Source organism: Erithacus rubecula, assembly GCF_903797595.1.
Source record: "Erithacus rubecula genome assembly, chromosome: 2".
NCBI lineage: Eukaryota > Metazoa > Chordata > Aves > Passeriformes > Muscicapidae > Erithacus > Erithacus rubecula.
Window position 1 is genome coordinate 100,063,661 of NC_136685.1, and position 22,214 is coordinate 100,085,874.

At 38.3% G+C, this 22,214-nt stretch overlaps 1 protein-coding gene across 10 annotated transcripts in view; it reads left to right on the forward strand.

The window, feature by feature from the left end:
• The window catches only part of WDPCP (WD repeat containing planar cell polarity effector), a 146,661-nt gene that overhangs the window by 63,134 nt on the left and 61,313 nt on the right, over positions 1-22,214 (forward strand). For all 10 annotated transcript variants that reach the window (XM_079324336.1, XM_079324343.1, XM_079324345.1 and 7 more), the window contains 4 exons: positions 2,273-2,464; positions 10,980-11,589; positions 15,670-15,858; positions 18,330-18,453. In XM_079324336.1, coding sequence (XP_079180462.1) covers positions 2,273-2,464; positions 10,980-11,589; positions 15,670-15,858; positions 18,330-18,453 — 1,115 coding nt within the window. The remainder of the gene's footprint in view (positions 1-2,272; positions 2,465-10,979; positions 11,590-15,669; positions 15,859-18,329; positions 18,454-22,214) is intronic.

The following is a 22,214-nucleotide window of genomic DNA, read 5'->3' on the forward strand; positions in this document are numbered from 1 at the left end:
AGTGTCACTCTCAGTAGAAAAATAAGATGGTCCTCAATTGCAATTGTGCAAACTTGTAACAGTATGTAACAATACATAACAATGCCAAATATTGTGAGTTTAGGGTAAAAAAGGGTTCTTTAGATTTGGGGTTTTGTTCCAGAGAAATTGTATTAAAAAGTAGTGTGCACTGGTGTAGAGCTAACACGGGATTAAAATCTGGAGCCAAGATTCAGGAAATTTGATTGTAATCTTCATTTCTGCCTCTGAATTTTGGCATACTCACGAGTATTTGTGCTAAAATATAATATTGAGTTTACAGTTCCATTTCTAAAATAAAGTGTTTGTAAAGATTTAATTCTCTGTCATATTATCATTGTAATGATAGGCAATCTTACATTGTTCAATGTCCAGGCTGATGGTGGGCAAAATTAGCAGCAGTGCTGGACTGCCAGAATTCTGTCAATATTAAGAAGAAGTCATCCATGCTTTCCTCCTCAGAGCTTGATATTTATCCAAAAGTTCAGTTTTTTCATGCAATGTGTACCTAAATGAATAAATGAATCTCCCTATGCTCTTCCTTTCTAATTGATACCACCTTGAATTTTATTTGCACTTTGAAACAATTAACTAAGACTTATTATATGAATCACTACAATCTTGAAGACCAGCAAAATAGAATGCCAGCTATTATTATTTGCCTTTTCTCAGTGACATGAGTCCATGTTTGAGAGTGACGTGTTTAATGCAAGACATAAAGGTCAACAAAGATTTGTGGCTGTTATGACATGTTGGTGATTATTATGAACAGTTAACACTACTATGCAGGACTAATTAATAGTTGTGGAAGTATTTGTGCTTTTCCAGCCTAATCAGTGTGCTGTCACCAAATTAGCTATTCTAATTCAAGTAGCCGCTACCTCTGAATTATTGTGTATATTTTATCTTTACCCATTAAAATATTTTGACAAGTAAAACAGAGGATATTCTAAAACTATTGACTTTTTTCAAGTTTTTCCTGTCTGTGTTTTTTTAATCCATTTCAATTTACTGAAGGAGACAGAATTAAATGTTTACCGTGAGAGAACAACATTGGTAATTACTTTGATTTCAGTTCCTTTTTATGTGTATTCATGGGATGAAGAGGTCAATAATATTATGACCATGCAAATAGAAAAGGGTTCTTTTTGACCATATAAAAAACAGCAAAGGATTATTAAAGCATTAACCTTGATTTTAATGGCCTTGGTTGAGAGCTGAGATCACAATTTGGATGAGCCTGATTATTTACTAAATACAATACATAAATGCAACGGGTTCTTAACACCCATTGCACTCTGGCATTATCGCATTACTGCCAGCCTTTGTTGCCTTGCAGACAGGAATATGAAAGCAATCTGTCATGTAGTGAGACTGGCTCCAGAAGCATTTCTCTGATAAGAAGACCCCCTGCCCTTTGCTAGTGTCTGGTCCAGTAGGCTTAGCCATGCGCTTAATCCCCAGAAAGTGGTTCGATTATTGCTGACCAGCAATGGCAAGATAGTTTTTTTTTCCCCTAGCTATCAACCTTCCATTAATTCCTTAAGCAGAAATGCGGTGCAATCTATATTTCCTTGGCATGTGTCACCCAGATGGTGCACTGCTCATGTTTTCAAATAACCATGCTCCAAATAACAGAGTTTGAATAATAAATTCCACAAATCCTTCCTGAGAAAGAGGCACAATTCTCAAGAGCTGCATAAACTTTACGCATGATGCTGTAGCTCATCCACATTATGCAGAAAAGTATATGTTCTTTTGCAAAGCAGGTGTTTGTGTTTAAATTCCTTAATTTGGGGAGGAAGAAGAAAGATATATGTTTGCTCAAATACTGTAGAATATATTTAATATTTGATTATGTCTTAAACACTAGCCTTAGCTCCGTGGTCAGCTTTGCAGAACTTGTCATTTAATATGGCTAAGCTTAAATCCTGTGTGGAGGTCGATGCTGTCAAGCAACCATGACTGTACATTTTGGTATTGATTGGAGTCATTGCAGTAAATTCCTTCTTAACTCATATTCCTTTCCATCCCAATCCCCTCCCCACAGATAAAAGAGTGAGCGTGTCTTTCTGTCTGAGGAGATATTTTTCACGTTTACAGACAGCCTCTATGAAGATATATGTACGCAGTGCTCTGTGTATATATACATTCTTTCTCACACATCCAAAGTAAATGCTCCCATGTGCTCCTACCGTGCTATTTTATCACCTCCAATATTTCCTGCTTTTTTTTTTTTTTTTTCTTCCATCAGATTTCTTATGTTGATATATTTGGACCAGAAGGTAGAAGGATGAAACGTCACCTGGCAATAAACTGTATGCAAGATCTGGTCATTTGCTGGTGGTCAGCAACTAGTGATGGAGGATGGCCTTGGTCTCCTATTTCCTGTCAGAGGGACAGAGCCAACCTATTGCTATTAGGCTGTGCACATGGCAAATTGGAGGTAAAGTGATTAACTGTCTTGTTACATGATTTTTTCGAATTTGCTGAAGAAAGAGCTATTCAATTTAAATGGATATTCGAGTAGATATAAAGAACAGATATGATTAAAACATAAGACAGGAAGATCAGCCATACTAATAGTAGAAACAAAGGTTTGTTATTTAACAGAAAAACACCTTATTTACTGTATTTACTATTTTCGTATCAAAACTGTCAACCTGAGAAATGTAGCCAAGAAATTAGATTCTTATCATGAAATAGCTTTGGTGCTGCTGAAACTGAAAATAAAAGTGTCAGAGTTCCATCAGAAAACTCTAATATGAATTATCAATTGTAACTCTTGCATGTATGTGTGATGCAATTATTTTACATTATCTGCAATGTTAACTGATAGGCAATTTACATCTCTTTCAAGTGTTTTTCATAAAATATTAGCTATGCCCAGATGGTGGTTAAGTTTTTTGTTGTGAGTATTGGTCAAGTCAGGGACTGATATTTTTCTCAAAGCAAAAGTTAAAATTCCTCATCTCTGGGTGGGAATATAAGCTATGAGTTAGGACAAACCTACAGGCTGACCCTCCTCCTGACACCTGCTTAGCTTACATTTATAAGCAGATGTTTTCATTTCAATTATTTAATTTTTGTTTCATCTATTTAAGAATATTTGAATCCAATTTGTTTTCTTAGATAGAAATATAAAAATGAAGCTATCTGGGCATACTCTGAAAGATCTGGAGCCTGAATTTAAAATTTAAAAGCTTTTCTGGACAAACATCTTGTATAGATGCTTCTGTATTTGGAATTCTATTTTTGGTTTATCTTTATCCACTTCTAATATGGACTAAAAAGGCACTGACTGTGGGAGAAGAGCACAAACTTGAGGATCAGCTGTGGAATAGCTGTTCTGGATTATCTATTGCAGACTATTTCCCTGTAGGGAAAACCCCTAAGTAACACTTAAGAATAAGCTACTCTTACAAACAGCAGCCTCCTCTCTTTAATTAGGGAAGATGTAAATGCTTTAATGTCCTGGAATTATTACTTTGATAACTAATATTCATTTAAGTGAGATTGTTTTCCCTTGGGATTTTCTACCTATTGAAAGTGAAGAGAAAAGGTAGCTGAGACAGCTTTTCTCTTCTTATTTCTGTCATTAGTCACTGTAGAATTGAAGTTTAAATTACCTCCAGCTCTGCCTTCTTTACTTCTTTTCAATTGACCTCTCTCCACTTGCGGTCATCTTTGACTCATCTCTCTCCTCTGCCTGATCTACACCTGCAGTTCTCCATTCCCCCTGCAGCTATGCCAAATCACATAGAAAAAATTGCTCTGGGAGCTAAAATGTGAGGCTGTTCTTTTCCAGCTCTGTGCCAGTTATTGTGAAACTTCATCCTACAAACATTTCAGACCTTATTTTTTATCATATCTTCTGTATGTCCTGGTTCTGAGAGCAACATTCCTGTGCCTATCTTATTCCTTCCCATGTCTTCCAGAAATCTCCCTAATGCCACCATAGCAGTTTGCTGTCTCTGTTTCCTGAGATGCTTTTTAGAGATTCTTTTCTTTTAAGAAATTAACAGAAACCACCATATCAGTTTAAAGCTCTCTGTTACATTTTGTTTAAAGTTCTTTGTTACATTTTGTTTTATATTATGTTTTAGGGAGATTTCCAAATCACAGCATACTCTGATATCTTTCAATACACTTTGTTTTATCCTTTTCTGTTTTAAACTCTAGTATAGTCCCAAGCACATCACTGGTGCTTCACAGAATAGTGATAATAAACATTGTCTGAGGCTTTAGCCTTAAGGTCATAATCATTTTAATTTGGCCCATATTGTAACAGAAATGTGAGAAAGTTCTTTTTAAAAGCAGCACTGCCAAATTTGACTGTTCAGTTGCTTTCCCCTTTCTGGTTCTTAGCCTGTACTTTTCTGTTTTAATTCTTAGATATTCAGATGAAATTTATTTTCCTCTGTTTACATACCAAGCACTATGGCAGGGCCATGGAAAAGTTAGTCTTCTATGAGTAACAAACTGTCTTTTTGGCTGTCAATTAGGCTGTTCCATGTACTCAGCTCCTGGATGCTCAGGAAGGCTCAGGTCACAGCCTATACACTTAGCCTGTATGTCCATGGTGGTGTTTGCTTGAGGTTTTTTGTTTGATTTTTTTCTTCAGTTCCTTATGGGCAGGGATTAAATTCTTCTGCATGGGTGGGAGAATGCCATAACTCAAAAGCACTAGAGTTAGCATCAACCTCCAGTCTGCTTTTAACTGAGGTGCATTTTTCCCCTACAGTATTGGAGGGGAACATTAACTTAACACCTTTAACTTCTGAAGGACATTTCATAGCTTATATATGAAAAAAGCATAGTTAGCATTTCTGGACAGATTGTAAGCAGTTAGGTCAGATACCACAAAAATAGAGTGGTTCTGTAATCATGCTTATTTACCTCTCTTTGCCTCTAATGCCTTGCCGTTTGTAGTGTTCCTCAGGTAAAGATTTGAAATAAAAACTGGGCATGCCATTGTTATTTGTGAAACTAAATCCATATTTATCATATTTGACCAGTAATATTAATTTACTCCCAGTGAAAGATTATTGTCAATACAAGAAGAATGAGAAGTGTCAACTTACTCAGTTTAGAGCATTTATCAGAAAGAATTAATCCCTCCAACATTTTACTTGAGAATAGTGGTATCTGCTGGATAAAATATCATTATTATCTAGAATTAGAAGAGAAACAGAAATTGCTGAATAACAAGACCATAAAGAGCTGTTTGGTGTGTCTGGTGTATGAAACCAAGCCCAAGGAAATAAATGGGTGCTCCCCATAGCCATCACCTCAGTGCTGACCTAGAGAAACCACCAAACAACCTGCCAGCTGCTGCCACTCCTGCTGCTGGGGCAGAGCAAAGGCAAATGGACACTTATGTGGTGCTACTTCCTGCCTGGAAGAATTTTCTGAGTGATCCTGGCTGCCCACCAGAAGAGTGCTTATTAGGATGAGGACAGGAATAGCTCTGGGATGAGACAACTCAAGCCCTCATTGTGATCATCCCCTGTAACTACACATTCAGTGTTGGGATGATTCACACTGCTCGTGAGTGTTTGGGGTGTTGTGTACTTCAGCTTTTCAATTTAGGGCAGGAAATACATTTTACTTTTTAATCACATGAGAAATTTGGTTTTAATTTTGCCACGTGGCTTTATATTTTTAGCATTTACTACTATTTAGGTTACAGGTAACCACTATTCCTCTACAAACAGAAATATTTTTTTCCTTGCAAATCATATTTCACTGATTTTTTTTTCTGAAATCTGTTTACTGAGTTGAACGCTGTAAGATTTGGTGAAGAATTGTCCCTTGAAGAAATAAAAATGCTTTTCTCTCTAGCATGTGACCTTGCAATGCATGTTGCTGCTGGATTATTTGTCTGTTGGACCTTTGTCTGCTTTCCTGTGAGCATGGATTTCTTCCAGGAAACTCACCATTCTCTAATTTATTTATTTAATTCTTGGGGGTTTGTTTGATTTATTTTGTTCAGGGTTTGTTGGGTTTTTTTAACCTTAAAGTACCAACAATCAAAGAATGTTATTTAAATTGTCTCCCTGTGGAGATAATGCTGGCGTTTTGATTTCAAAAGCAGAAGAGGAATCTTCCAGAAATTATTTCAGACAATTTGCTATGAATGAATAGAATCTGATGTGAAATCATCTTTGGATTAAATGCTTTGAGAAAAAGTCATGTTAAAATCAACATGAACTTTATTCTGCAAACACTAATTAACAGGAGGTGCTGATGCCAGGGCTCAGTTACTGTAGCACTTTGCATTTGTCTTCACCATTCTTATTTTCACTCCATTTGGTGCTAGTGGCAATGACTGAAATTATACTTCAACCTTGTGGAAAAAATAATTTCCCTGAGAGAGAATATTATTTTTCTTTCTCCCAAGAGATAATATTTAATAGTTATTTTCAATAGTTATTGCACATTGTGCCTCGGATTTGTGAAATAAGCACAGCAGATCTTTTCTGTCCTACAGTTACTGGAATATTCAGAAAAGCATCTACCCTGTGTGTCTGAATGGCTGAAATACCTCTCACACACATACAGCAAAGAATGTGAAATCCTCAGTGTCACATTGGGTTAGAAGTTCAATGAATAATACAGAATAAAGATGATTATGATAAATTTTGAAAGAAAATAAGAGTAATTGTTTACTGGAGATCTAAATAATAAGATTGCATGTAGGTCTGTAGATACAATTAAATCAAATAAGTAACCGAGAGTATGATGTTTTAATTTTTATTTAGAAATATTTTAAAATAGGGGGTTTTTTTCCTTTCAAATTCACTATTTTACTTGGGTGTGCACCACACTTCCCACTTTAAATTTCTAATTAAAATGTTTGTTGCTATGTGGAACCTCACTGTGTGAAATTAAATAAGCACTTTTTTAACATCCATAAAATAAATCAAACATTTTTTTCTCATCTGAAAGACACACAATTCAGTCACAGCAAGCTTATTTCTCTGTTTCTTTTGTTTTCTTTTTTTCATCTGCCTGGTAAGCCAATTTTCTGCTTAAGAATTACTGGTTAGAACTCTTACTTGTTTTGCAGTGTGGACTTTATCCTTTCCCACCACTCTATGCAAAATACTTCAATTTAAGTGTTCAAAGATTTTCACTGAGAAAAGTGATACTGCCCACACAAGGTAGCACTATTATTTCTCTCGAAACATAAAAGGAAAGAGAGTGTTTTAAAAAGCATAGCAAGTTCTCTTACTTACAAAGATTAACAGATTCCTTTGCTTGGATTGTTATGATTCCTGGCTCTAGGATTTGGGAGCCTGGCACATATAGCATCCCTTATCCTGCTGGTGAACTGAGGCAGAGTCCAGGGCAGCACTGCAAGTGGAAAACAATGTAAATGTGCAGTAGTGGTGCATGATTTCTACATTTATAAAGGAAATATGTATTAATTACATGGACAGTATTTAAATGCATGTACTGTATTTTTGTAGAATTCATGTCATAAATTTTTTAAATTTTTAAACTAATATATTTATGTTAAAGAAAGTAATTGGTTTTACTTCATGCAAATACTTCCAGAAATCTTTCTTGGAATCCAATGCTGAGTACTTAGTCCAAGATTTATGGGAAGTGTTTAACATTGAATGGACTATACACCTGCCTTGTGATATTACAGCTCTGTCTTCTAAGATCCACTGCCCTCTTCCCTCCTCCACAAATCTGACACTCATTCTACCCATTTCTGAGGAAACCTCTCCAGCTTTTGCTTTCTCATTCCATAAGCAAATGCTTTGCTAAATGTTTTAATGCCACTTTTTAGGGTTCCAGAGAACTGTTGCTCATCAAGAAGGAATCTCAGTGGATTCCTTTAAATGGAAAGCTAAAGCACTGTATGCAATACATTTACTACCATGTGTCTACTTGCCAGATAGAAAAACAATTGGCAGAATATCATCTTCTTGGGAAAAAAAAAAGAAGTTTTGATTATTAGACTTCTTATCTTTCAAAAGCATTATCTTAGCATTATTAACGTTTCTGTAGATGTGTCTCTCTGCTTTAGTTTTCCAGTTAGTGGTATGAAGAATGAATAATAAAACTAATTTCTGACAGAGAAACCCAAATCTTCCCTCTCAGATGAAAGAGAATGTTCATTTTTTGCCTTCAGCATGCTGAATACCAGCTACACTCAGCAGAACTGGAAGGCAGAACAAAGAGGTCTCTCGGCTTCTCGGCACGTGAGGCCACTGATGCATGAGAAGCAGCTTATCTGTTCCAATCTGAGGAGAAATGCTTCTCTTGTTTTCAGCCAGAATTTGAACAGCAGTGTCTAGAAAGGTTTCCTTTAAGTCTTATGTGTTTAAACATTATGCCAAAGGTATAAAGGCAACAAAGAGTTTCTCTCCTTGCAGGAACTTTTTCCTACTTTAGAATTGTGTTATATACAGTAACCAGACCTACCCTAAACTTCATTTCAAGGATTTGCTCTCCAAACTATGTGAAGCTAGGAAACTTCTCATCTCAAGGCTAATTAGATTAGTCTTCCAAAATGGAAGATTTTACTTCCTTTGAAATTCCAGGTAGTGATCATTTTGTCCTACTTCTGCTCTAAGAAGGCAAAATGATGAATTGGGTGCAATTTACTTCCTGACTCTCAATCATATGGCAGCATTTATTTTTCTGTGACTGTGTCCATTGCTGTTTTCCTCCAGTCACTCTTATGGAGTTGTGAAATCCATGTTTCACATATTTTCTTCTCTATTGCCTTAACCCTTCATGGCCAGTCTCGCTTCAGAATTTAATAGCGCTTTCAGGCTCTCATCTCCCATTGCCCTGATTATTGTGTGGATCTTCATTACTTTTCTGCAGCTTTTGAAGAGTTGTCCAGAGAAAGGTACTGGTTTGGAGTGAAAATAGATAGCAGAATAATGCAGTGCATTGAAACTTGCCACAGGAAGACAGAAATGTGAGTCCCAAAGAGCCTCAAGGCTCATTTCACTGAAGTTATGGAAGCTTTGAAGACTTGCTTGGGCAAGATTTCTGTTTCACACATTTGAAAGGGAGCTACCTGGGTCTATATGCCTACTCCTAGGGAAAACTGCAGAACAAACAGAAACACTTCACTTTGTCTTTATTTGGGATTTGAGAACTCTGTGGTCACAGTAATCCTTCATCCACAATAAACTCTTTTAGGAGTTTCCTTGCCATGCAATTTAACACACTAATAAACACACTTCAGCAGTACTAACATCTGCACAGTAGCCACTGCAAGATGTTGTGGGCACACCTGACTAGTTGCAGAAGCTTAGCCATTGGTGAGGGAATGATTGAGGTGAGAAAATGTTTTTCAGAACATAAAAGTAATGTAATTTTTTATTTCCTCTTTGATGCATATTTTCATGGATCTCTGCTGAGATTTGTTAATGTGGTTTTCATAGGTTGGATGCATTGGCATCTGCATCAGATGCTTTGGCATTAAGTGGTTCTTTGCACATCCCTAGCTACTCATCTAAAAGTAGCAAAGATTTTTGTATTAATTGTCGTCTGGTTTTTAGCCAGAGAATTGCAATAATGCTTTTTTTCTTTCTTTTGAATGAGAACCCTTTTTGCTGGCAAATAAGTAAACTGTCAGAACAAAACATCCTAATCAGTCCAATCAACATCCCAAAAACCTTGTTTATAAATTTATCAGTTACTATAGAAGTAATGGGTGGCATGCAGAAAAAAAAAAAAAAAAAATCTGAATTTCTTATTCTCTTGTACAGGATGACAGGCTAAATTGCATATTCAGTTGGTCTTGTGATCTGTGGAAATCAAATTTAAATTGCACTGACATTATGTGTGCCTTTCTGTTTTCACCCTGAAATTTCTAGATTTCCTTCCTCATCTTCTCACTACCTTTTAATCCCATTTTTTACCCCCTTCTGTGCTTTCATACCACCTGGACTCAAGGGACTTCCAAAAGTTGTGACAGGGCAGCAGCTTTAATTTCCAATGTGGAGTTTGCTGTGGGTATACATGAGGGCAGGGTTCAGCTCAGATTCACATTTTCCTTTCACTCTTTATTTCTGCATGATAAAACACTAGCAAGTTTCTCACTGACTTCCACTACTCTCATTCTTCTAGAACCACGGGTTTTCTCTCTGTTTTTTATGAAATAGCTTTTTATAAGCTCATCTGTAACTTATTTACAGCTGATTTTTCTCTCACGGTTTTCCTGCTCAAATCCTGTACAACACCTCTCATTCAAACCCATTTATCATAGTACATGGACCTTCACTAGTCTGCACTGCTGCTTCCATCTCTTAAGGGTACTTCCCATGTTTTCACACTACAGACTCTTGCTCTTTGCCAGCTGCTGTCTTTTTATCACATTCTGCCTTTGTGTTCTTCCTCCTGTTCATTTAACTTTCAAGTACCCTGTAATGGTCCCTGCTTTTCTGCTATCACAATTTCATTTTTTCTGCATCTAAAATTGCATGGCACTGAAGAACATCTACCACCTACTCATTTGGCAATGTATAGTAGGTGCTGTTTTAACATGCCATTGTTTCTACCACTACAGTGTAGTATTTTTTGTTACCATGGCCCAAAGCAAATTATCAAAAATCCTCTATGCTTGATGCTCAGAGTAACTTACTATAGATTTTTCTAGTAATTTTAGGATTTTTGCCCCAGCCCACTTGTGAATAATGATTCTTTTGCACCAGTCCTTTCTCCTCTTGCCATCATTGTTAATGCCACTCCTTCTTTTATCATCTCTTCTGCTAACCTGTTACATAGGCCCAAATATGGCCCAAACTCTATTGCAGAGGTTTTTTTAATCAAACGAATGAACCTTTTAAAGGTTAAAAGAGTAGGTATCAGAGCTCCATTTGGAGGATGCCTGTTTGTGACTGACATAGAAGAGCGCGTTGGCAGCAGTGTGTTTTGAAGAGCCAATGGCTAGCAGTGGTACCGCAGGCTGTGGTTTTTGGCAGGTGCTGAGCCAGGTGCGCACGGAGCGGGAGCCGCTGGATGCCCGGTTCAGCTGCCGGCGGCCCCGGCAGGTGCTGACGGTGGAGCGCTCGCTGTCCGCGGCGCGGGAGCCCGCGGCCCACAGCTGCGCCTACGAGCGCGGCAGGACCGGCCTGCAGCGCGCCGCCGGCACCAGCATCGCCCTGCCGGCCCCGGCCGTCAGCTGCTGCAGGGACGGCACGGAGGACAAGCTGCTGCTGGGCTGTGAGGACTCCTCCGTAGTGCTGTACGAAGCCGACAGCCAGGTGACTCTGCTGGCCCGAGCAGAGCTGCTCCCCGCTGTGATCACCTACCACCCCTCCGGAGCCCTGCTGGTGGCTGGCAGCTCTCAAGGGGAGCTGCAGCTTTTTGACACGGCACTGTCCCCAATTAAAGTTCAGCTCTTGGCACAGGACTATTCACCGGAGGCAACTCTGCAATTCAGTAAACACTGTGAGGTGTCCACCAGCCTCATCCAGATCCAGTGGGCTGCTTCTCCAGGAGCATCTCCCAGTCCTGACAGCATGGATGTTCACGATCTTTTGTTGGTTAGATTTGATAAGGGACCCTTGGGAGTGCTTCACTTTAAACTTGGTAAGTTACTATGCAAATCTGTTGAACCTTGGGCTGTCAAAGAAACATCTATGGTACCCCACAAGCTTTGGAATACCCTTATTTTAAGTGTATGAGGCCATAGCCTTCAAAGCAAATCGTTCCAAAGGTATCTGAAGATACCAAGGAGTTCTTTATGTTTCACAATAACCTAACACCTTTTCCTATTCATAGGATAGGATCCTGATCTGCTGTCTAATCAGCATCCCATAAAGTTGCTCACTACTTTAATAAAGCACAACAATTTTTCCTCTGGAAAATTAATTTAATCTGTAGTATATGATCCTAAGAATTGTATTAGTTTTGTAGTAATAATCCTAGAAGTTAAAATAAACTATATGTAATAGTAGAATAGTAATGCTATTTTCTTTACTAAATTTTTTTTTTTGCATGTGTGATTTATATTTGTCCAGTATTCTGTTCTTCCTGGCTTCAGTACATGAAGTTGCACCTTTTTTTTCCTTTGGAAACTTTCCACAGAAGAAGAATGATTTTCATAACCTTCAGAGAAGTTTGATCTCTCAATTAATTTGCAAGGAGTTGTGAATAAAAGAAGTAATAAAGCTAATTTTAGAATTTATATAGCACTTCTCATTTTAGGTGTGAAGAGACTTTAAAAGAGTAAAACCACAACTAACTTCCTTTTACAAGTAGAAAAACAAGAAGCAGTAAAGAAAAGCTAAAGGGCTCTCCAAGAGTTACACAGTGGCTGAACTAAGAATAAAACCCCTGCAGTGGCTCATCAGTGAGAACTGTATTCATTTCATTCAAGTAAGGCAAGTTACAGTGATGCAAGCCCATTGTGAGAGCTAAAAAAACAATCATGCTTAAACCCTCTGACTCCCAAGCCAGAGTTTCAGCAGGGCAGCCAGCCATCCTGGAAAATTTCAGCATTTTGCCCATTGTCTGTCCAAGAAAACAGGATTACTTATGTAGATCTTTATGGGAGTTTTTAATGTTTATTTTGTATAAATCTATTGAGATTAGGAAAAAGCCTTTTTTATTAAAAAAACCCCAAAACCAAAACCAAACAACATGCCAAAAGACTCAAAATAACAATCTAGGTGATAGTAAGATTTGAAAATCCACTTTATTTCTTTACTTAATGAGACATACATGTACTTTTGTGGGGAAAAACCTGTCTAAAATTATCAGAGACCTAAAAATTTGAAACCCTGGATTAAAAAAGTTTAACTAAGTGTGCCACTACAAAAAGGTCAATTACTGTAATAGGATGTTAGTAACAAAAAAATGTTGGATTGACTTATAGTTGTGTAGTTTTAAAAGAGCTGATCTATATTATTGCTGTCATCCTAAAAACCAATTTAAAAACCTGTTTACAGGTTACATTTATTTTGAGATAATTAGCTGCATTAAGTTCAATGACAGGTTTAATAGTTACAGAGTACCCCAGAACATTAATTATAGCAGCTATTTGATGGTTTTGTGCATGTTGTCCATTAAAAAAAAACCAAAAAGCAAAAACCCTCTAAATTATCTCTGTCCTGATTTGGTGGGATGGAGTTGAGCAGGAGGCACTCTACCCACCCCTACCTTGCTTTTCTCCAGTCCTCCCTGGTGAGGCTTTCTCACAACAGCTTTCCAGAATGCACAGCTTTCCCCTTGCTATCTTTAGCACATTTATGTTCTTACCAAGGCAAGCAGGCTCTCAGTACAGGGATTTAGAGGCCTTTCCTGCTAATTGCCAGCTTGTAAACTTAATTGGACTGTCTCCCTGGGCACCATTCCTAAATCAATTAGGCAGTGAGTTGGCTGTCACCTCTTTTTCCCAAGCAGGTTGCCTGGAAGCACCACCCAGGAGAAGTCAAGCATCCAAATGGGAAGATGTTGACCTCTACAGCTGAAAGTTATCACATTTTAAAATTCATTCTGTATAATTACTGTAAAATCTCTTCTAGGAAGAAGGCAAATCTCTCTCCCTCTTTGTAGTCCACCATGCAAAAATATGCTGCTCTCTATTTCATCCTGGTGTTCAGCTTTACACCTCATCTCCTCAGTTTGCCACACTGCCAAGGGAGCACTGTGTTGATTAGTGAGTCCCTCTTCACAGTCTCAGCAGTTTTCAGCTTTCTGCTATTTAAAAAAATAATGCAGAACAAATAAATAAATTAATTAAATGCAATAATAAATTATAGCAAAAATTTAGGGGCTCATGACAGCAAGACCAAGGCAGGCATTCAGGGCTGAAATAAAATCCATGAGTAACGCATTGCTTGGAATTGTTTCCCACAGAAGCCTGGTAAGAAACTATGTCAGTGAGAATAGGCAAATATGTTTTTAACTTCCAGCTACATTATGGTTTTAGGCAAGTTCTGTGAATCTCCATTATCCTGTCTATCCAGATTTATTTCAGGAAAAAGTCGTATTAAACATACCCTCAAAGACTAATAGCAAATATTTTTGGTGTCTAATGCCAAACTCATTTCCAAAAGCGGTTTCTTGTCATTGATGTCAACCCAGATCTTGGATAATGCCAAATGTGGTGCTGGTGCCAATGGTTCAGCATTGCTGGCCTCTAAAGGCATTTAAAATATAGTATCATATTTAATTAACATGAAAATAAGTGTTTTCACTTTGCTAAGAGGTTAATGTGGAGATTGCCCAGCTGCTGTAATACTTTAAAAACACTAAACATTTAGGAAGAATAAAGTCTGGCATAACTATTAAATATTAACAAGTTAAACATGGCTGTTACCCAGCATAATGTCCATAGGCTTTAATACATGCAAATAGAAGGTGAAATACAATAGAAAACCTTTCTTGAATGATGCTAAAAAAAATAAGTACTTCTCTGTTATTGAATGTAAATATGTAAGGCTTTTCCCCAAAAACATCAGTTCTGTATATGCAGGTTCTCAGTAGATATCTTCTCTTCAAGCTATATTCAGATGTTTTCTTATACTTGTTTTCCCCTCACTTCTTATTTTACATCACAAAAAGCATTCACAACAGTTATGAAAGTTTTGTGAGGTATGTTTTGTATATAACAGGTCTACTTTTCTCTGTTACTTGGCTTTGTTTTCCCCAGCCTATGGTTTTAATGCCAGTATTGAAATTCAGCTTGTTCCCTTTCTCATCAGAACTTTTTTCATATGTTTAGTTTCAACAAACAACATAAGAATATGAATTGAGAAAATTAAAAAACAAACACAAAACCCAAAAAATGATGTTTTTATTTGAAGAGAGAGAAACAGTCAATTTATTCTGGTCTTTCTCTAATATTTGGAGGAGTACTGATAAGAATACTCTATCAGAGTGACCCGAAGTGTGCAGGAGTTGCTAAAATGCCATGTGTGGCCAATGTCACATGATCAGTTGGTTGTCAGAGACAATAAATAACATTACTTCCTACAGCTTTTTAGTCACCTTTTCTGTTGGGAAGCTGAGATGTACAAATCAAGAAACATTTGTTCTTGGTTTCGTGTATAGCTGTAATTCAAAGATCTGTAGTATCAAGACGATGATAACTTCCATCCCCTCAGAAAAAATGCTCCACTTAGAGAATATTGCCAGGCTAGAAGGAAGTTCCAGAGCACTTGCAGTATGGAGAGAAATTGAGTAAGAGTTGCTTTGAGGTTGGAGCTGCTCTACACTTGTATGCAAAGATACAAGATCTGTGTGAGACAAATTCTGGGGTCTAGTGTTGTCCAGCAATATTTCCGTACAGGAAGGAGGTGCTGTGAAAGTGAATTCATTATCTACCTTAACAGTAGTGATAAACTGCAAATAAACTTGTTCTACCTTGTCTAAGCCAAATTTCATTATATGATGTTTTCACCAGTGACTTTTGGCTACATTCATTCAACATCCATGTGTCAAGTTAATTGATGATTTTTGTCTTCTGTTCAGCACTCTCAGTCTAAGTATGCCAAGATAGTAAGGTGCTATCTCTTCTCAAAAAATTAATATTGAAACCCATAATCTAAATTTTTAATTATGGCAATTATTTTAAATGTGCTGAAAAGGTGTCAGCTACTGGTTTACCTACTCTGTATCAAAGTATAAACCTGTTATCTCTGGTTGTAATATTTCATGTCAAAGGTGTGCTCACAAGAGGACAACTGGGCCTCGTGGAAATCATCCACCAGTACATTTGTTATGATGAGATACAGGAGGCAATTAATGTCCTGAGCACCATGAACTGGAACACGATGGGTCAGCAGTGCTTTATCTGCCTGAGTGCCATTTGCAACCACCTCCTTAAACAAAAGCTTACACCAGCTAGAGAAGGTAAGAGACTCTTTATATTTCTAACTGATTTTTGTGATGTCTTGTTAGTTCATGTGTGGGTTATGACAATGTGTTTATTGACTGTGTAAAGAAGACAGTAGTGAGAATCCAGACAGCCAGATTATGGTGCCTCATAATCACATTTAATTGTAGACAAGCAATTTCAATAAAATCTGGACCAATGCATTGTCTATATTTTTGTTTGTATCAATAGTGACACTAAAATAATGAACATTGTAATATAGATATATGTACATGCTATAGGCATTACTTATGTAGTACTAACATTATATTCCATGAATTCATTAGATTCTATAAATTTATTGTATATTGCAGACAAAGGTTAGTTAATGCAAGGTTGAAATATTTGTGTTATATTCATGCTGAGACAACACCAACTTAAGGAGGGATGTTTTCCTGCAATGGAGACAAGATATTTTAGTATGTTTTTTAAGGTGCTTTCAAAGGGTCATTCTTTCATTACAAGATGCAAAGGCCTTGAATACACTATCCTCTGCTGCCTCCTTTAGGATTAAAGCATTTGTCCTCACTGTAATCTAGCCCCCTGCAGTAGTACCCAGGGTCCCTCAGAAGAAATTATGAATTTTAGGTTTAGCCCCATCTCTGCTGAAGCCTGGTGTGCTGCCTTCCTCTTGATTTGCTATCTTGAAACTCAATAGACTTCAAGATTTGAAGTGCCTTGCTTTAGTGAAGGTGTTATCCTCCAGTCTAGCAGGCAGACAGCTGGAGACCAGGCATCTTTTGTGGGAAGAGAGAATACTTAGGATTCTGGTGTGTTTGATGATAGAAAAACTCCAAGGTGTCCTACACTGCTGCCAAGCCATCAGCTATCCCATTTTGTGGGATCTGATTTAAAAAATCTCTGTGTTGCAAACACAACATATAGACTCTAAATAAAACATGCTTTGAAAAGGACCTGTGAAAAGGGCTGGCTATGATACTCTTCTAAAAATATGTACATTATAAACAGATGTCTGTGTGTTTTTCCCCCATGCAGCTTCCTAACACTGTTTAAAGCAGAAGGAATTTTATTCCATCCAGGAGTTATTCTATCTAAATCTAACAAATTTGGCATGGTAATTTGTTTTCTTTTTTATTAACAAAACCCAGTGGGACCTTATATTTATAGTGATGGGGCAGTTATCTTTGAGATCTTTGTCATGCCTTCAACATCAAGCTGGGCTATTTAATGAATGTATAACTGCTAGTAGTCACTCATATTCCATATGGGTTGGAATATTTCAGAAGTACAAAACATGCTGTCAAGAAAACAGCAATGGCAAGAGACTATGGCTTGTTTTTTCTATTTTAATCTAAATTGACTGCTGCTTTGAAAGAAAATACCTTTAAAGTTCGACTTATCTTACTATCTAGATTGGAGATAACACAAAACTAATTTACTAACAGTTTGCCTGTGTAACTAACACAGTACTATTAGCACATTTAGTGCTGTCAAGTCTAATAAAATCAAATGTAACTGCTTGGAAGTAAAGAACCAATGTCGCTAAATACAGTTCAAACAAATATTAATAATGGCAAATCAATGAGATTCTGTCTGCCTAATGAGACAAAAGGTTTTATTTTGCTTGTAGAGCAACATAAATATACGGCAAATATATATATAGCAAATTCTCCCTTTTCTGCCTATAAGGCCTTGTACTACATTGTTAACTCTCAAGCAAAAATCAAAGAGCATAAATATTATTGATCACTTAATTTTCTTTCAGCTAAGCATGTAGGACACATAAGTATGTTTACTTGTATTGTTTATAGTTTTGTAGAAAAATGTGTAGAAAAATGCCTAAGAGCTTGAGCTGTGGAGTATGGCAGTCAAAAATTATTTAAAGAAGAGAGAACTTGCATAACAAAAGGCTTTATTTTATTGATTACAAGGGAGGTGATCCTGTTTCCCACCACTACATGCTGTCAAACCCTTAGGGTTTCTGGACCCTTTTATTTAAAATTTTTAAAGAACTGTGGGTCAAAGGACGTTCCTTAGACCTCAAGGCCATCACAAAGAGGGTTCTATTACCCGCTGACCTAACACAATAATCCCTGAAAAACTGAACTCCCTTGGTTGTTTGCCTAAGAGGAGAAAGACAACTTGAGCTAATTGAGAGTTGATCTCTACTGGACAATCTTGTTCACACTGTATTGGTGTCATGAATCACTTTTAGTTGTAGGCTGCTGGTGAGAACTTGATGTGCTACAGATTTCCTTATCCTTTTGATAGCTTTTGTTGCTCAAAGTCATTGTCAGCTCTGCCTCCAAGCCAAAGTTTATATGCACATTTCTGTTTGTACAATCTGTCATATTTTAATTTCATCTGTCCTACAACAACATCACATTTCATCACTGTTTGAGGAATTTGACTGACTGCAAACATGAGCAACCTGTTGTAATTGAAACTAATTCACTTGTTTCATTGCTGCTGTGTTTGAATTCCACAGCACAGCTTGAGGCAAGCCTTGGAACCTTTTATTCTCCAACAAGGCCTCTCTTGGACAGAACTGTGCTGGAGTACAGGGACCCCATCAGCAGATATGCAAGAAGATTCTTCCACCACCTGCTCAGGTGAGTGACAGTTTCAACTTCTATCAACTTAAAATTAATTGCATATTTCAATAACTACCTACTTTAATGTGGTTGATGTTTTCCAAGAGGACCACACCTGAAAAAAATGCGTTCATTGTTAATGTTTGTTTAACTTGCACTCTGTTCCTTTCAAATAGAGTAATGCAGATAAAGTGCTATTCTTCTGTCATCAATACACTTAAAATTAATCACCCTTTGCCATTTATCTTGATAGAAGAAAAGATAACATACTTCTGAGAGATTCACCAACTGCTTGCAGATTACCCAAAGAAAGAACTTACAACTGAGGAAACTCTGGGTTTAAAAAGATGCTAGAATTCAAAAGAATGCTTCATGTTCCAGCATTGGACCATGAAATCTGAATATTTTGTTGTCCTCACCTTTAAAATTCTCATATATAAACATGTTCCAGTAATTTCCAATGTCATTAAAATAAGAGGAGAAAATGCAAAATTTAATTTTTCTGTGAATTATATAAAAACATAGAATGGTTTGGGATTGAAGGGACCATAAAGATCAACTCATTCCAACCCATCAACCATGGGCAGGGACACCTTCCACTCGACCAGGTTGTTCTAAGCCTCATCCAACCTGGCTTTGAGCATCTCCAGAGACAGGGCATTCACAGCTTCTCTGGGCAACCTGTGCCAGTGCCTCACCACACTCACAGTAAAGAATTTCTTCCATATATCCAACCTAAATTTCCCCTCTTTTAGTTTGTAGCCATTACTCCTTGTCCTACCACTGCAATTCCTGACAAAGCCCCTCTCTGGCTTCCATGTGAGCTCCTTTCTGGCAGGTTGCTATGAGGCCTTCATACAACTTTCCCTTCTCCAGGCGTCCTCACCTTGTCTTCACAGGGAAACTGCTCATTAGATGGGAAATAATAACAAATTCAGCAAGAATTTATAGTAATTTTTTTTAATTGGGTTTTTTTTCAATCCATTATGAATATTGATATGCAGCAGTTTAACCTGTTCACAAATATAGCTGTGATATTCCCTTTGAGAATTATCCAGTGGATGAAAATAAGGAGAAATTACCTTCTGAATGGTACAATGTTTCTAACATCTTGTTGAGAAGGAGTGTAGATGGACATAGTGCAAAGACTTACAATACACCCTTTTGCAGTGATTGTATATACATTGTCTGCATGGGCAAAGCAAGTTACTTTGATAGCAGAGAAAGTGCTTTTTTTCAAAAATAAAGAAAAGTATTCTATATTGTCTTATGCATTTTGAGTCTGAAGAGGATCATCTTTCTGGTGAACGAGTCCATTCCAGTGAGGAAATTATTCCTGGTAGAAAATGATCTAATATTTGCATAATATGTGTCAGTCTTTCACTGGAGTTTTCCTAACACACGTGGCCAAAACAGTGGGTGCAAACTCTGTTATTGTCTTTCTCCTAGAAACCAGCAGGGAAGATGCTCTTATGGCGGGGGCCAACTTGTTGTGGCCATGGGCCAGTTGCCTGCAGAGGACAGATGCAGAAAAAATGCCTCAGAGGTTGCTGAGAGGGGTAACTCTAGTGCTCTTACATCTGCAAGAGAAAGGTGTATTCCCTCTGAGTCAGGATTTGTTTCCAAGTGCTAGCAGGCATGCAGAGGCATGGGGCCTGGCTAAGCTGCCAGCCCTTGAGGCTGCAGCTGAAACACTGACTCAATCCTCCTAGAACAAGAACCTTCAGTGTCAGAATGCTGCCTGGACAGCGTGGGGCACAGCAAGAGGTGTGCACAAGAGTCTCCTCATGTCTTTTACCTCTCACTGTAAAGCAGCCCTTGAACAATCTTCAGTTGTGGAGGTTTTTGGAACAAATGTGTTATTTTGCTGTTTTCCTGTTTTCAAAGGGATTTGTATTCAACCGAATCAAAGTGATAGGATCATGTGATTGCTGCAGAACAGATGGTAATGCTTAAAGCTTATCTCAGAAGACATAATCTAAGTACAAAATTAAATGTTCAAATATGGGAGATTTATCTGATAGAAAGCAAGGAAATGATGTTCAGAGCTGATCATTATTGCATTAAAGTGACTGTGCCTTAATTGGTGTTTATTTCCTTTTAGATGTTTCCTTAAGTGTCTAGAATGATTTAAATGTAGGCTAAGCAGAGAGAACTACAGATTTGTTGGGGAATGGTAAACCATGGTTCTGGGTGAGTGAATGCCATCCAGGCATGATGCAATGTCTAGGAGGATCATAGGAAGGCACATGAAAGTTGCAGCTGCTGCTCTTACATCTGTCTGTGACAGACTAGCAAGGCAAGACCCTCCTGCCAGCCTGATCTACAGCTGTGGGTTCAGAACAAGAGGAAAAATGAGAAGGGAATTATGCTCCTGCTTTCTCAGGTCACCATGTTATGCCCATGAGGACACTGAAAATGGGGAGTTCCTCCCACTGCCCCTTTGTCAGGAAAAGCAAGGTCAAGTGACATGGAAGGAGTACAGAGATGCTGTTCACTACTGCAGGGAGAAAATCTGTGTGGCCAAAGCTGAGCTGGAGCTGAAGATTCCTAGAACTTTGAGAGACCATAAAAACAGAATTTTAAAAATACTTTAATATCAAAAAACAGTGCAGAAATAATATCAGCCTGTTACAGGATGAGGATGGTCACCTCACAAACAGGGCCATAAGGCAAAGATGTTTGATGCTTTCTTTATCTTCAATACTGATGATGGGGTAAGGGGCTCCCAGTGCCCTGAGGACCATTCCAGTTCTCCAGCTGGACCTCCATGAATGGGACCTGGTGGGATTCATCTGAGAACACTCCAAGATTGGCTGATGCCATTGTGAGGCCTGTCTCCATGATTTTGAATTGCCTTGGGAATCTGGAGAGGTCACAGCTAACCAGAACCTGGCAAACATTGTTCCAGTTTTCAAGAAGGGCAAGAAGGATGACCCTGGAAACTTCAGGCCTGTCACATTCACTTCAGTGACTGGTAAATGATGGAGAAGATTATTGAGGGAGATACTGAAGAACTCTTGAAGGACAATTCACTCCTCAGTCAAAGCCAGCACAGCTTCATGACAGGAAAGTCCTGCTCATCAAACCTGATTCCCTTTTATGACAGAGTAACTCACCCAGCTGATCAAGGGAAGCCAGTTAATGTTAACTTTTGGATTTCAGTAAAGCTTTTGATACTGTCTCTCATGGGATCCTTCTGGACAAAATGTCCCTCCCCCAGCTGGATAAACACATCCTGTGATGGGTGAGCTCAGGGGTGGGGCACAAAGGGTTACAGTGAACAGGGTGTCTTCAGACTGGGGTCCTGTCCCTGCTGGGGCTCTGCAGGGCTGCATTCTCAGCCCTGTGCTCTTCTCCATAAATGACTTGGCTGCAGGACTGGGAGGGACACTGAGCAGGTTCACAGACAATACACAACTGGGAGGAGCTGCTGACTCCCTCCAAGGCAGGGAGACACTGCAGAGAGACCTCAACAAATGAGAGGACTGGGCATATGAAGTTTAACAAAGGAAAGTGCCAAATTCTGCACCTGGGGTGGGCAGCCCTTGTTGTGTTTATAGACTACGAAATGAGAGGCTGGACAGCAGTGCTGTGGAAAGGGACCTGGGGGTCCTGGTCAATGGAAAGCAGTGCCTGGCAGACAGAAGGGTCACTTGGTGCAGCCTGGAGAAGAGGAAACCAAGGGAAGGCCTCGTCTCCAGCATCCTCATGAGGAAAAGTGGAGAAGCAGGCACTGATCTATTCACTCTGATGACCAGTGACAAGGGAAAGACCTG